General features: G+C 37.2%; 1 protein-coding gene across 9 annotated transcripts in view; it reads left to right on the forward strand.

The window, feature by feature from the left end:
• Positions 1-15,626, forward strand: part of FAR2 (fatty acyl-CoA reductase 2) — a 184,954-nt gene that overhangs the window by 122,242 nt on the left and 47,086 nt on the right. For 8 of the 9 annotated variants that reach the window (XM_025283440.3, XM_044941296.2, XM_006068263.4 and 5 more), the window contains 2 exons: positions 9,955-10,130; positions 13,287-13,466. In XM_025283440.3, coding sequence (XP_025139225.2) covers positions 9,955-10,130; positions 13,287-13,466 — 356 coding nt within the window. The remainder of the gene's footprint in view (positions 1-9,954; positions 10,131-13,286; positions 13,467-15,626) is intronic. The other variant, XM_025283442.3, reaches the window with a different exon arrangement.

The raw sequence follows: 15,626 nt of genomic DNA on the forward strand, positions 1-15,626 counted from the left end.
TCTTTAAGGTCCCAGAAACAGAAGTAATTTATTTCTCAATCTCTTGTTTTCTTTTACAATACCATTCACTAGTTTATTCAATCACTAGCATGATTTCACATGTCCAACTTCTTTCCTTCTTTTAAAATTTCTTCCAATCATATTGTCTTTTTCTTAAAAGCTTCATATTGCCTATACTGATTTCACTCCAGAAGTCACCAAGCCACAGGATTCAGCATGACTGAAATATATTCAGTTTTTAGAGATACATGGATCATATGGCTAATCAGAAACCTTGGGTGACCCAACACACACAAATACACATGCCTACTGTCTGATTAGCACATTTTGGAAGTGGAGTATTTCTGATGGAAACAGAAGAGAAGTTTTCCTGTTATTAGAAACCTACTAAGTCGTAGCCACTATGCTAGGTATCTGACTTTTATTACCCTATTTAATCTTCACAAAACTCCATGGTATGCCTTATTGCTGCAACACAGATAAGAAATTAATCCAAGAAAGTTGTCACCTATCCAAGGAAGTACCAAGGAAGTGACAAAGCATATTTTAAATGCAGTTCTCTTATCTCTAAAGCCTATTTTTTCCTCCACTGCATTGCTTTACCACCCCTATGAAATTAACTCCTCTAACCAGGTACTTATTCTGAAAGAACTCTGTGAAAGTGGCTTTTGATGTGGGAACAAGATGATGAATTGAGTCACCTCTAGCATTTATTACAGATTCTTAAGTGAATTATAATTTTGCTAAATGCAAATTTGTTTTCAATAATAGCAGAATATGTATGATATAGAAGTTGTTAACAGTAAATTCTAAGGGTTCTCACCACAAGGAGAATATTTTTGTTCCTTTTTTCTTTTTATTGTTATCTCTATGAGGAGATGGATAGTAATTGAACCTATTGTAATCATTTCACAATATATGTAAATCAAACCATCATGCTATACCTCTTAAGCTTATATAGTGATGTATTCCAATTATTTCTCAATAAAACTGGAAAAAAAAGAATAGTAGAAAAGAAAGAATAGCAGCGTATATACAAATTATTAGTTCTCTGAGATCATAGAGTGTTACAGTCCTTTGATTGACATATTAGATAAACATGTACACTAAGACACCGAGGCCCTAAGAGATGAGTAACTTACCCCAGTCACACAGTTAATAAATGGCAGAACTAGGCTTCAAACTCTGGCCTTCCTGAATCCAAAGAGCCAAATCCAAATTAGGGTCTTTCTAATACAGCAATGGTTCTCATCCTCAGTGTGTATCAGTGTCCCTCGTGAGCCTGTACAAAGTACAGTTGCCCAAGCTTCAACTCAGAACTGAGTCAGAATATCTAAGAGTGGTGCATCTGGGTTTTTGTCTTTTTAAACAACTTCTGAAGCAGCCCTACTGTATGCTAAAATTTAATAACCATAGTACTACACTTAAGACTGCTTTGTGGTCCTAGAGAGTAGTCCTCATGAAAGCAGTAAAAACTTCTAGGTTAATCCTTTATATCTTATGGAAGTTAGCAGTGAACTAGCAAAATTCTAACATTTTGTGAATCTTTACATTAGGTATGATGGTTTTTTGACTTAATTTACATGTACTTATTTGTATTTAATTGTACTCAACTTAGATTATATATATATCCTTTTAAAATAAGTCTTTCTTGCTCAAGAGCTGACTTACAAAATTCATTGACTTGTTTTAACTCAACACTCTAAAATTTCAATGATAAATTTTCCAGGCTCTCCTTTTCATTGGGATACCAGATATTTCATAGAGATTGCCCTTTATTTTAAGAGACTCACCCCCTTTTTTTTACAAAATAAAAATGTTAAGCAAATTTTGGTGGGTTATTGTGATTAAATAGTAGTTGTATTTGAAGAGAGGAATCAGTAAACTGAATAAAGATCAAAACCTCTCAAGATTAGAAAAGAATGATAACCTAAAGTAGCCTTTAGAAGGTAGTAACCTCCTAGATGCCTCCCAAGTGAGATCATGTGGATAACAAATTGACTGTAGAAGTCCAAGTTCAGGGCTTCTACTTTGTTTCAGAAGCATTATATAAATGTCATGCCCCTCAATTTTTGCCCAAATCCTGTTTTTAATAAAAATGCAGTCTTAGTATTTGGCCATATAAGTCATACCTCAGTTTATTGAACCCCCAAATTTCTCTTTCTGTGAATTTTTTTCTTAGGATTTTCAAGTTTGTCTCTTGCATCTGGGCTATAAGTAACTATTGCCAAAATAGTCTCTCATGTTTAAAAAACAAATTCAAAGAGAAATACTTGTCTGTGTAATGTCAAATCAATGAAACACTCCTAAACTTTCTAAGAACCAGAGTGAATAAGCCAGAAAGAAAAACACCAATACAGTATACTAATGCATATATATGGAATTTAGAAAGATGGTAACGATAACCCTGTATGTGAGACAGCAGAAGAGACACAGATGTATACAACAGTCTTTTGGACTCTGTGGGAGAGGGAGAGGGTGGGATGATTTGGGAGAATGGCACTGAAACATGTAAAATATCATATGTGAAACGAAAAAAAGAAAAATGTATTGCTTTATTATCAGTTCAAAATGTTTAAATCATCTCCCAGCTATTATCTTTCAGTGACCACAGAAATGTATCTTCCATCTATCAAGAGCATGGTTTACTAAAATGAAAAAGCAGCATTCTTGAGTGTTCAAACATAGCAAGTAGTTATTCAACTCTTTACCTTCTTAGTCCTGTGCCATTAAAGAATATATGAGAAGGAAGATGATGAACTCTTAGAATCTAAAATAATTATATTAAGTTCTTTATTAGTGGGCCTTCAATGAAATTTTTGAAATTATATTTTTTAGCTCATTTTTATTCCACCTATTTTTTGCCTTTAATTGATGTTTTGTCCCCGACCTTACCCCTCCAAAAAAAAACAACTTTCAGAAGAGCTAATATCTATTGATGATCCATTTGCATCATTTTGTCTGTCCTTTAATCTTGTCATTATTATAAAAGAAAAGGGTCTGCTCTGAGACTTTCCATATCCCCTACCCTTGGCAGTTAATACAGAGGACCCATAGATCACTTTGAGTCTTCTTTTAGCAGTAGTTACCTGCTGTCTTTTATCCCACCAACACAAAAGAGCTGGTAACCAATTCAGGAATCAAACTCTCATTTATGGTTCTATTACTGTTCTTACAGTGAAGAGTGAAAGTGTTGGTTGCTCAGTCATGTCCAACTCTTTGCAACCCCATGGACTGAGGCCTGCCAGGCTTCTCTGTCCATGGAATTCTCCAGGCAAGAATACTGGAGTGGGTTGCCATTTCCTTCTCCAGGGGATCTTCCTGACCCAGGGACTGAACCCAGGTCTCTGGCATTGCAGGCAGATTCTTTGCCATCTGATCCATCAGGAAAGCCTGTTCTTAGAGTAATTACTTTCAATTTAACAAGGAAAATTTGAGTTGTTTCAATGAACTGGGTGCTGTCAAGCATAAAGTGATAAAAGAAGAATCAAGGAGTTTACAAACCAGAGGGTGAAATTTAAGTGCAGAATTTTAAAATGGCCATGAATTTTTGGAGTCAGTGTTTCTCTAAATATGGTATTGGACCATCAGACCTATCTATGGAGATGGTTAAGAAATACAACTCTTGGTTACATACCAAACTTACTGAGTCAAGATCTCTGGGGGTGGAGTAAGGGCATTGTGGGGAGAGAACAAATTAGCCAAGATGGCATGTTCAGGCCCTCTCACCCCACATTTTATAAATAATGACTATGTAACAGCTGAGATAATTTATAACACTGCACATGCGCTACACAAGGCACTCGCTTGGTCATGAGGTACTTTGTGCTCTAGGCATTTATGAGCTCCACCTTGAATGTGGTGGCTTCCCTGGTGACTCAGACAGTAAAGAATCTGCCTGCAATGTGGGAGACCCAGGTTTGATTCCTGGATCGGGAAGATCCCTGGAGAAGGAAATGACAATCCACTTCAATATTCTTGCTTGGAGAATTCCATGGACAGAGGAGCCTTGTGGGCCACAGTCCATGGGGTCCCAAAGAGTTGGACATGACTGAGCGACTAACACCACTAGAACACGGTGGCGTTACTGCTGCATCACGGCTGTGTCTGTTGTGTTGGGTCAGCCACGAGAGGAGAGAATGTAGCGTGTCTACTGCTACGGCTGCAGCATCCACCAGGAGAGAATAAATGTGTCTGCAGTTTCTCTGGCTCCTCGAGTCTTCTTCCAGCCTCTTAACTTGCACCTTGCCTATCCTGGGTTCAGTGAACAGTTTAAACAGCGAGACAGTTGGCACTGTGGGCAGGATCCGAAACAGAGGCATCATTTTTAATTGGTCCCTAGAATTTTCTTTTGCCTATACAGTTTGAAAACCACTGGTCTCTTGTAACTGCCCTGGGCTGTTAAAGAGGGAAGTGAGTCATACACAGTTGTTCATCAGTTATTTGTGTTAACAATGCGACTAAGGAAGTTCTCAGCTTGGGATCAGTTAAAATCAACTTTGAAACCTGATGTGAAATGCAAACTCCTGGGCAGGGCCCAGTAATTTCTTACTTTGTGAGCATGGTATGGGGTCCAGGAATTTTTTAAGATGCATATCTACTGATTTCAGTGCAGTTCACTCAGGGATAACATTTTGAAAAGCACTGACCTGTTGCATGGCAGTTGGCTGCAATCTCTAGCACTCTAGGCTTTGCCAACATTTAATGAGTATTATTTTGTTAGAAGCTATAGCCATATGCTGAGATTTCAGATTAAAAGTTCTTTTACCATCTGAGCCACCAGGGAAGCCCATTCCTGACTATGGCAAGTCCTATTATCAGTTCAGTTCAGTAGCTCAGTCGTGTCCAACCAGCCCCATGGACTGCAGCATGGCAGGCTTCCTGTCCATCACCAACTCCTGGATAGAGTCGGTGATGCCATCCAACCATCTCATCCTATGTTGAGCCCTTCTCCTCCTGCCTTCAATCTTGCTCAGCATCAAGGTCTTTTCCAGTGAGTCAACTCTTTGCATCAGGTGGCCAAAGTATTGGAGTTTGAGCTTCAGCATCAGTCCTTCCAAAGAACATTCAGGACTGATTTCCTTTAAGATGGACTGGTTGGATCTCCTTGCTGTCCAAAGGACTCTCAAGAGTATTCTCCAGCACCACAGTTCGAGGGCATCAGTTCTTTAGTGCTCAACTTTCTTTATAGTCCAACTCTCATATCCATACATGACTACTGGAAAAACCATAGCTTTCAGTAGGACCTTTGCTGGCAAAGTCGAGTCTCTGATTTTGAATATGCTGTCTAGGTTGGTCATAGCTTTTCTTCCAAGGAGCAAGTGTTTTAATTTCATGGCTGCAGTCACCATCTGCAGTGATTTTGGAGCCCACAAAAATAAAGCCTGTCACTGTTTCCACTGTTTCCCCATCTATTTGCCATGAAGTGATGGGACCAGATGACATGATCTTAGATTTCTGAATGTTGAGTTTTAAGACAACATTTTCATTCTTCTCTTTCAGTTTCATTAAGAGGCTATTTAGTTCTTCTTCACTTTTTGCATATCTGCATATCTAAGGTTTTTGATATTTCTCCCAGCAATCTTGATTCCAGTTTGTGCTTCATCCAACCCAGCGTTTCTCATGATGTACTCTGCATATAAGTTAAATAAGCAGGGTGACAATATACAGCTTTGATGTACTCCTTCCCTGATTTGGAACCAGTTGTTGTTCCATGTCCAGTTCTAACTGTTGCTTCTTGACCTGCATACAGATTTCTCAGGAGGCAGGTAAGGTGGATGGTATTCCCATCTCTTGAAGAATTTTCCACAGTTTGCTGTGATCCACACAGTCAAAGGCTTTGGCATAGTCAGTAAAGCAGTAGATATTTTTCTGGAACTCCCTCACTTTTTCAATGATCCAGTGGATGTTGGCAATTTGATCTCTGGTTCCTCTGCCTTTTCTAAATCCAGCTTGAACATCTGGAAGTTCAAAGTTCACTGTTGAAGCCTGGCTTGGAGAATTTTGAGCATTACTTTGCTAGCATATGAGATGAGTGCAATTGTGTGGTGGTTTGAGCATTCTTTGGCATTGCCTTTCTTTGGGGCTGGAATGAAAACTGACCTTTTCCAGTCCTTGGCCACTGCTGAATTTTCCCAATTTGCTGGCAAATTGAGTGCAGCACTTTCACAGCATCATCTTTTAGGATTTGAAGTAGCTCAACTGGAATTCCATCACCTCCACTAGCTTTGTTCGTAGTGATGCTTCCTAAGGCCCACTTGACTTCACATTCCAGGATGTCTGGCTCTAGGTGAGTGATCACATCATCATGATTATCTGGGTCATAAAGATCTTTTTTTGTATAGTTCTTCTGTGTATTCTTTCCACCTCTTTTTAATATCTTCTGCTTCTGTTAGGTCCATACCATTTCTGTCCTTTATTGTGCTCACCTTTGCATGAAAAGTTCCCTTGGTATCTCTGAGTTTCTTGAAGAGATCTCTAGTCTTCCCCATTCTATTGTTTTCCTCTATTTCTTTGCATTGATCACTGAGGAAGGCTTTCTTATCTCTCTTTGTTATTCTTTGGAACTCTGCATTCAAATGGGTATATCTTTACTTTTCTCCTTTGCCTTTCACTTCTTTTCATAGCTGTTTGTAAGTCCTCCTCAGACAACCATTTTGCCTTTTTGCCTTTCTTTTTCTTGGGAATGGTCTTGCTCACTGCCTCCTGTAGAATGTAATGAACCTCCATCTGTAGTTCTTCAGGCACTCTATCAGATCTAATCCCTTGAATCTCTTTGTCACTTTTACTGTATAATCATAAGGGATTTGATTTAGGTCATACCAGCATTTTCTAGTGGTCTTCCCTAATTTCTTCAATTTAAGTCTGAATTTGGCAATAAGGAGTTCATGATCTGAGCCATAGTCAGTTCTGGGTCTTGGTTTTGCTGACTGTACAGAGCTTTTCCATATTTGGCTGCAAAGAAAATAATCAATCTGATTTCAGTATTGACCATCTGGTAATGGTTATATTATCAGGCCTGGCTAATATAGTAAAATAGGACCCTAATTATTACTGTGGCTTCAGTTGATGCAGCCAATTCATTGATTTATATCAATGGATTGTAAGCAATACCACCTCAATCAGAATACTTCTTTTTAAATTACATTATGTTCATTCAGATATCCCCTCTTATTTGAAAATATAAATCCATAAATAGGATGTTGATTGGGACTTTATTTCAAAAGGACTTTTTGGGAGAAATAGTAATTATCTCCTAAAACAGTAATGCTGTAAATGTATCTTTGTGCTGTTCAACATTGTACAGGTGGTCTGAAAGTATAGTACAATTTAATAATATCCTCTGACTTTTAAAGTCACAAAAACCTGGGACTTTCCTGGTGGTCCAGTGGTTAAGAATCTGCCTTCCAATGCAGGGGATTGGGTTATATCTCTGGTTGGGGATTAAGATCCCACAACCGTGGGGCAACGAGAGCCCAAATGCAACAGCTAGGGAAGCCCCTCCATTCCACAACCAGAGAAAGCCTGCATACCCTAACAAAGACCCAGCACAGCCAAAGAAAATTTAAAAAATAAAATCATAAAAGCCAAAGGCAACAGAAAATGTTTGCATGGCAGCTTGCATCATCTGTGACCAGCCCCATTGCTAAAAGAGTAGACACTGAGGTCATCTTCCATGTCTTGCTCTCAAGCAGCCAAAAGTCTTCACAGGCCAAGGTCAGACTCAACAGAACCTCAAATAGATTTCTTATGAATGAAATCTATCATGACTCAGAAAGAGCCTCCTATAAATTCAGTTGTTAAAAAGGAGGATAACTGTATAAATGTGGCATAAACTTATCCAAAAAAAATCCAACCTGTGTCTGTTGTATAATTAACATGAACTACAAAAGAAAATTGTGATACTGGAGAAGACTTTTGAGAGTCCCTTGGATAGGAAGGAGATCAAATTAGTCAATCCTAAAGGAAATCAACCTTGATTATTCACTGAAATGACTGTTGCTAAAACTGAAGGTCCAATACTTTGGCCACCTGATGCAAAGAGCCAACTCATCAGAAAAGACCCTGATGCTGGGAAAGATTGAGAACAGGAGGAGAAGGGGACAACAGAGGATGAGATGGTTAGATAGCATCACGGACTCACTGGACATGAATTTAAGCAAACTCCAGGTGATAGTGGAAGAGAGAGGAGGCTGGCATGCTGTAGTCCATGGGGTTGCAAAGAGTCAGACATGACTTAATGACTCAACAACAACAACAACACAAAGGAAAATGTTCGACCGTGAAAGCAAATATTAGCATCCTTATGATCCATTGTGGCTTCCCTGGTGGCTCAGATGGTAAAGCGTCTGCCTGCAATGTGGGAGACCCAACTTCGATCCCTGGGTTGGGAAGATCCCCTGGAGAAGGAAATGGCAATCCACTCCAGTATCCTTGCCTAGAAAATCTCATGGATGGAGGAGCCTGGTAGGCTACAGTCCATGTGGTCGCAATGAGTTGGACACAACTGAGCGACTTCACTTTTATGACTGGAGAGCTGTTAAATGTCTTTCAAAAGAATTTAAATGACCTTTGTTGAGAATGTCCCTCAGATGCTTTATCAATCTTAGATGTCAAAAAAGCATTGAAGAGTGGCCTAACTTTTGAATTATTTTCAGGATTATAATAACACAATATTAAAAAGGCTGGCCCTACAGTGCAGGAAAATAGTAGCTTGGGGACAGATGTATATTATCCTGCCAGGTCAGTATGTGGATTTAATTCCCTTCCCTAGTTGGCTTCATTAAATTTCCAGGATGTCCTCTGAACATGGTCTTACCTGATACAAATGAGACACGATTTCTGTAAATACCTGAAATCAGCTTCTTATTACCCAGCAGAGAAGCCTGGGGTAAATCTCTAGCGGGAAGGAGAAGCCTTCTGCTAAGGATCAAGGAACAGATGAAAACATTCTTTTGGAGTTAAAAGGGAAAGGAGGATTGTTTGTCTCTACTATATTAGTATTAAACCACATCCTAATTTTCTCTGCTCTTAACCTTTCTAAACGTTTAACCTTACTTTTCTTGCCCTTACTTTTCACAAACCAAACCATTACTACAATAAAGTTTTATTTTATCAAAGTAGATTGGAACCAAGATAGTTTCATTAAAATTGTTATTTTCTGAGAAAATGGAAAATACCAATTCAACCTGAGAACTTCTATGTGGAAGGGAAAATAGAGGCTGTGTTTTACCTGAATAATTGTAATAAAAGCTATATCTGCCAGTACTCTTTCCTTTTCCCTTTGTAAATAAATTAGAATATTAAAAAATCAATTAAAATCTGATAAAAAGTACACGAGCTCATGTAATCCTCTTACTAGACAATAACTGCCATTTATATATTAAAATGAGATTATATAAAAATTTTATTTGTTTTACCCATTACAAATTTGCTTAATTTGTTTTTTTTTTTTCTAATTATCTTTGTGCTTCTAAGTCCTCTTGTTAATCTGATGCAATTAACCAAGTTGTTTTGAACCTGCGCTTATGAGACCTTAAAGGCTGGTGATTTTGCTGGTAATTTGTCAAGGTATATAAAGGCTGGTGAGTTTGCCCTGAAAACAGTATATCCCAGGCAGAAATGGAAATAATCACCATGTTTAAACATGAAGCTGTCTTGGAAGGGAAGAGAGGATGGTGCAAGATATGGATGACTTATTACCCCTCCTTCACCCAGGAAAAGTTCCAAATACACTCCTTACTGGTCACTGGAACTTTTTCTGCATGTTTATCAAATTAAGAGGAGCAAGAATTATTCTAAGCTGACCTTGAATTGCAGATGACCTTGAAATATAGCAGATGGCTGTCATATTATTACAACTAATAACCAGTTTTTGTGAATTAAAATGAAATAAATCAGTGAAAATAAGAACATTATTGGTGATGATGATCTTTGATGATTTATATGTTTTAGCTGTTTGAAAAAGTCAAAGAAGTTTGTCCAAATGTGCATGAGAAGATCCGAGCTATTTCTGCAGACCTCAATCAGAATGACTTTGCCATCAGCAAGGAGGACATGCAGGAGCTTCTTTCCCACACAAACATCGTCTTCCACTGTGCCGCTACCGTGCGCTTTGATGACCACCTCAGGTACAGTCCCAGGCCCCTTTCATGACTTGTATTACACGTGTGTGTGCACACGTATGTGTAAGTTTCTTCATTATTTCTATTTAAATAATTATTTCTATTATTTCTCAATGAAAACAAAGGAGTAAATCTTTTCCAGAATCTTACCATCCACAGATAACCATTTAATATTGTGAAGACCATCCATTTCAACTTTTCTTTATGCATCTGTAATAAAATAGACTTATGTTCAATTTCTCCAAAAAATGGAATGATGTTTTTTGCAACCTGTTCAGTTTTATTTTTAGATATCTTTCATTGTCAATTGATAATTTATTATAATTTGTAGTGACTACATGGCATCCCATTGTACATGTATATAATACACTCAAGCAGTTCTGTACTGAGGGACATTGCTTAGATGTTTCACTGTTATAAACAGCTCTGCAGTGAACATCTGTGTATATACATTTTTTCCCTTCAGGTAAATTCCCAAAAGTAGAATTATTAGACACATGCCAGATATGTCCAGGTTATGAACAGTTTATATTTTGACATATAATGCTAAGTTGCTTTTCAAAAAGGTAGTATGAATTTACACTGTTCTTGGACATATGAGTGCTCGTTTCAGTACCATATTACAATTCTTTAATTCTTTTTATCATTGTTAACATGAAAATGGAAATAGTATTGCATATTTTGGTTTTTATTTCTTTGATAATCAGAAAGGTTGAGAACGTTTAAATGCTGATTGACAGTTTATTCTTTTGTGAAATGCTTGTTTGTGTTCTTCACCTATTTTTCTCCTGAAACAATTTTTTTTTGGTCTACTTTAAGACTTCTTGGAAGATTTAGCATATTAACTCTTCATCTTTTATAAGGCTCAAAATATTTTAACAGTTTATCGTTTGTCCTCAGCTCTGTTTTTATTATTTACAGTTTTTCATTATTTCTTCTAGTATTTTAACTGTTTTATGTTTACATTTAAATCTGACTCATTTAAAATTTACTTACCTCTAAAGAATAATAGGAAAATTCTATAAAAATAAGAGTGATGTGTATGTGATGTACAGTATATTTTTTTAATATTAACAGATGATTATTTTTTAAACAACATATATTAAATGATTTATTTTCATTTTTTGTTTAAAAGAAAATAGTATATTAAATGCCTATTTCTGAATCCTTTTTTTAAAAATTCCATTAATTAGACTTTCTTTTCCAGTACCACAATATTTTAATGACTACTATTCTTATTTTATTAGGCAAGTATACACACATTTTTCTCTTCTTAAAGAATTTTCCTGACTATTCTCACCTCTTGATTAAACTTAGAATAAATCTGCCAAGTTTGTTTAAGGGTTGTGAGTTTGATTGAGATTACCTTGACTATGTAGATTGATTTAGAAAAATAGCATGATTTAGACATTGACTTTTCCTACCCAAGAACAATGTATATCTTCATTCAATTTTTCTCTTATGATCCTTAATGAAGTTTCATGATTTTATTTATATAGAGCCTACTTATTAATTTGATATCTTTTAAATGTTCTTTTTTGAATATGTGCTGTTCTTCCATTGTAGATTCTAATTTTTGTTTCTATACAGGAAAGCTAGCTATTTTTTTATGTAACTTTTAGAAGTGAACACCAGTTCACCCCAGTTTTTTCCAGCTGCTTTTGTTTTTTCTCAGATATACAGTTATATAATCTGATAGTGATTTTGTGGTTGGCTTTGCAGTGATGGTATTTATTAACTTTATTTTCCTCTCTAATTATAAGGCTGGAACTTCAGAGCAGTGTTAAGCAGTAGTGATTGTGAGCATTTTTCTTGACTCTGACTTTAAAACCAGTGCTCCTTACTTTTCACCATTAAGTATACACAGGCTATCAAATTGCAGTATATATATTTTAAAATAATTTTCTTCTTATTTTAGTGAAATTATAAAAATTGAACTGGAAATGGGTATTGAATATCATTTTAAAATTTTTCTCTATATATATTTACACATGATCACATATTTTTTTCTTTTTTTGAGTTAGAGTAATAGGTTTCCTAATTTTGCATTAAACATATATTTCTAGAAAAAGAATTACTTCAGTGTCATCATATCCATATGTTTATGCAGCTTTGTGTTCTATTAGGTAAAATTTAGAGTTTTAACATCATTTTTTTAACTGAAGTATAGTTGATTTACAATGTTGTTTTAATTTCTGCTGTACAGCAAAATGATTCAGTTATATATATACACATATATATGTATACATTCTTTTTTATATGCTTTTCCATTATGGTTTATCGTAAGATACTGAATATAGTTCCCTGTGCTTTACTTTAGAAACTTGTAATTTATCCATCCTATAAATAATAGTCAGCATCTGCTAATCCCAAACTCCCAATTCATCCCTTCCCCACCTCTCTCCCCCTTGGCAACTTCATCTGTTCTCTATTGACATCAATTTTTATATCTGACCTATACCTTTGCAATAGAAACATATTTACCATTCTATATTCACTGTTGTTCTCCTCTAGTTTATTTTAATTTTCTAACTTAAGGTAGATGCCTAATTTATGTTTTTTTATTCTTTAAATGGCTGCTTATGCTATGCTATGCTAAGTCGCTTCAGTCGTGTCCGACTCTGTGCGACCCCATAGACGGCAGCCCACCAGGCTCCGTCGTCCCTGGGATTCTCCAGGCAAGAATACTGGAGTGGGTTGCCATTTCCTTCTCCAGTGCATGAAAAGAGAAAAGTGAAAGTGAAGTCGCTCAGTCGTGTCCGACTCTTAGCGACCCCATGGACTGCAGCCTACCAGGCTCCTCCATCCATGGGATTTTCCAGGCAAGAGTACTGGAGTGGGGTGCCATTGCCTTCTCCAATGGCTGCTTAAGAAGTCCCTTTACAAATTCAGAGGACTGTGATTTTCTTTCCTTCCAGTTGATTTAGAATCAGATGACTTCTCAACATGTATCACAGAATTTATATGCACAAAAGACATCATCAACATATAACATATTCCAAGTATCATATAACTGTGTGGCCATGACCCATACTTTTCCTCCTGGTCCTTCGATGCAGCCACAAAAATCAGATGGATATGCCAGTTACTCCAGTAGGTGCAGCTCCAGCAAAACGGGATGTGACTTGCCTCACTGTATTCCTTTTGCCTAACCTTCTCCAGACATGCTGTGCAGCTTAACGTCACTGCCACCCAGCAGCTTTTGCTCATGGCCAGTCAGATGCCGAAGCTGGAAGCCTTCATACACATTTCTACTGCCTTTTCAAATTGTAACCTGAAGCACATTGATGAAGTCGTCTATCCATGTCCTGTGGAGCCAAAAAAAATCATTGACTCCATGGAGTAAGTAACATGGGTTACATGGTGGGTGGGGGTGAAGGGAGACGGACTTTCGTTCACTTACAAAGTAAGACAGTGAGATACCCTGGGAGCAGAATGCTTTGGAAAGGTGCCAGCTTCAGCTCCCTGTCCTTGCTATTCTCTGTCCCCAGTGGGGAGTAGAGTGCTTCTTGATGGAGGAGAATTGGGATAGAAAAGCTGTATTAGGTTGCTTAGAATTCCATGAGGTACTTGAGAATACTTTACATGGAGGTGGTTTCTCACTTCTTAGTGAACTAAGCTTTGCTACTAGATTTATTTTTTTCAAGGGAAGTGTCAGGGCTTCCCAGGTGACACTAGTACAGGAGACACAAGAGGTGCGGATTTGATCCCTGGGTCAGGAAGATCCCCTGGAGGAGGGCATGGCAATCCACTCCAGTATTCTTGCTTGGAGAGTCTCATGGACATAGGAACCTGGTGGACTACAGTGTATAGGATTGCAAAAGAGTCAGACACAACTAAAGCGACTTAGCATGCACGCAAGGGAAATTTGCATATATAGTATGTAAACGTCCAGAAGAAAGGTTTTATCATTAGACTGGCAATGGTTCTTCAACTTACTAGCTCTGTGACCTTGAGCAAATCTTTGGCATCTCTGAGCCTTAATTCCTTCATGTGTGAAATGAGGCTAATAATAGTGCCTGTCTTTATAGCTGTGATGATAATGTGAGTTATACAAAGCAGTTACTACAGTGCTTAATAGCAGTTAATCAAAAAATTAATAAAGAAGAACTAATAGGGAAGAGAAATTTCTTCCAAATCTGGCAGAAAGTGTTGGTTTCTTGATCTATTCAGCTGAGAGACACTTCCCTTTTGATCCTATTATGCAGGAGAGACAGAAGTCTAGCATTTTTCTCTTTGGCCAACTAACAGGAACTATTTTTTTTTTTTTAGGACAGCATCCTGATCTCAAAATAAGTATGTTTTTCTGTTCTGCCTCTTCGTTCTTATGTTCCATTTACCAAATTTGCCTTATTTTGTTTGCTTTTTAAAAGACTCTGCATAAAACATATTATAGCAGAGAAAATACACTCTCACAGTGGATCTGTCAGATTTTAATTTTTTATAATACTCTATTTCTATTTTAGATATACTCTTTAGCTTTAGCTAAATCAAGAGTTTATTCCCTTCAGGGCAAACATTTTTATCTCATACAGCTCTGAGAACAGATATTTTTACCTGTCATTTTAAAATAACCAGGACGAAAGAAAAATGAAAGTCACTTAAAGGAGACAGAGGTTGCTTAAAGTTGCTAATAAATCATGATTTGCTTAACTGGTGCAAAGGAACCTTTCAGAGTCCAGAATTTCTCAGGATAGTTGGAGAAAAGACACTGTGATGCCAAAGTTGGTGCAGGAAAGTCAAGGTCTAAAGCCTTGACATGTTTTCAGGATGGAAATGATTTGTATGCTGTTTAGCCATCCTCTTACAGCTTTGTCTTTTGGTAAATGTGGTGTTTATGAATGTGATAAGCCCATGAAATAGGAAATGGCAACCCACTCCAGTATTCCTGCCTGGAAAATTCCATGAACAGAGGAGCCTGGCAGGCTACTTACTGTCCATAAGATTGCAAAAGAGTCAGACCCAACTGAGAAAATGAGCATTAAGAAGCCCAGGAAAGGAGCAGACTTCTCCCCGTCCTTTGATTTTTCTGAGAGGTCACCAGAGAAAAAGGTAGGAAATGGAGATTCAGTTCACCCAGAGATTCCATACCACTTTCTCCCTCTCACACTGTGTCCAGATGCTCAAACCCTCCCACACCCCATTTCAAAGAATAAGCTCACCTCCCAGAGGAAGAGTTGATTTATTAACAGGCATTCTCCACTCCCCAGTATATGTCAACTGGTAAAGGCAGGTATCGGCTATATGATTGATGATCAAACTGTAATGGACATTTAGTACAAAATTTATGTCTGTCTGTCATGTACTGCTCTCCAAGAGCAATTATTTTAAAACATTCATATATGTAGCCAAACAGAACTAGGAGAACAATTATATTTTGTCTCAACAAAATACATTTCAATGCAGTTAAGGAACTAACGCTTTTTTTTTTTAACAAAGAGAACATCATTACCACAGTTTATTTATTTAAATTTTTATACTCAGAACCACCTGTCCAGCACC

This window comes from Bubalus bubalis, chromosome 4, assembly GCF_019923935.1.
Source record: "Bubalus bubalis isolate 160015118507 breed Murrah chromosome 4, NDDB_SH_1, whole genome shotgun sequence".
In the NCBI taxonomy this organism is placed as follows: domain Eukaryota; kingdom Metazoa; phylum Chordata; class Mammalia; order Artiodactyla; family Bovidae; genus Bubalus; species Bubalus bubalis.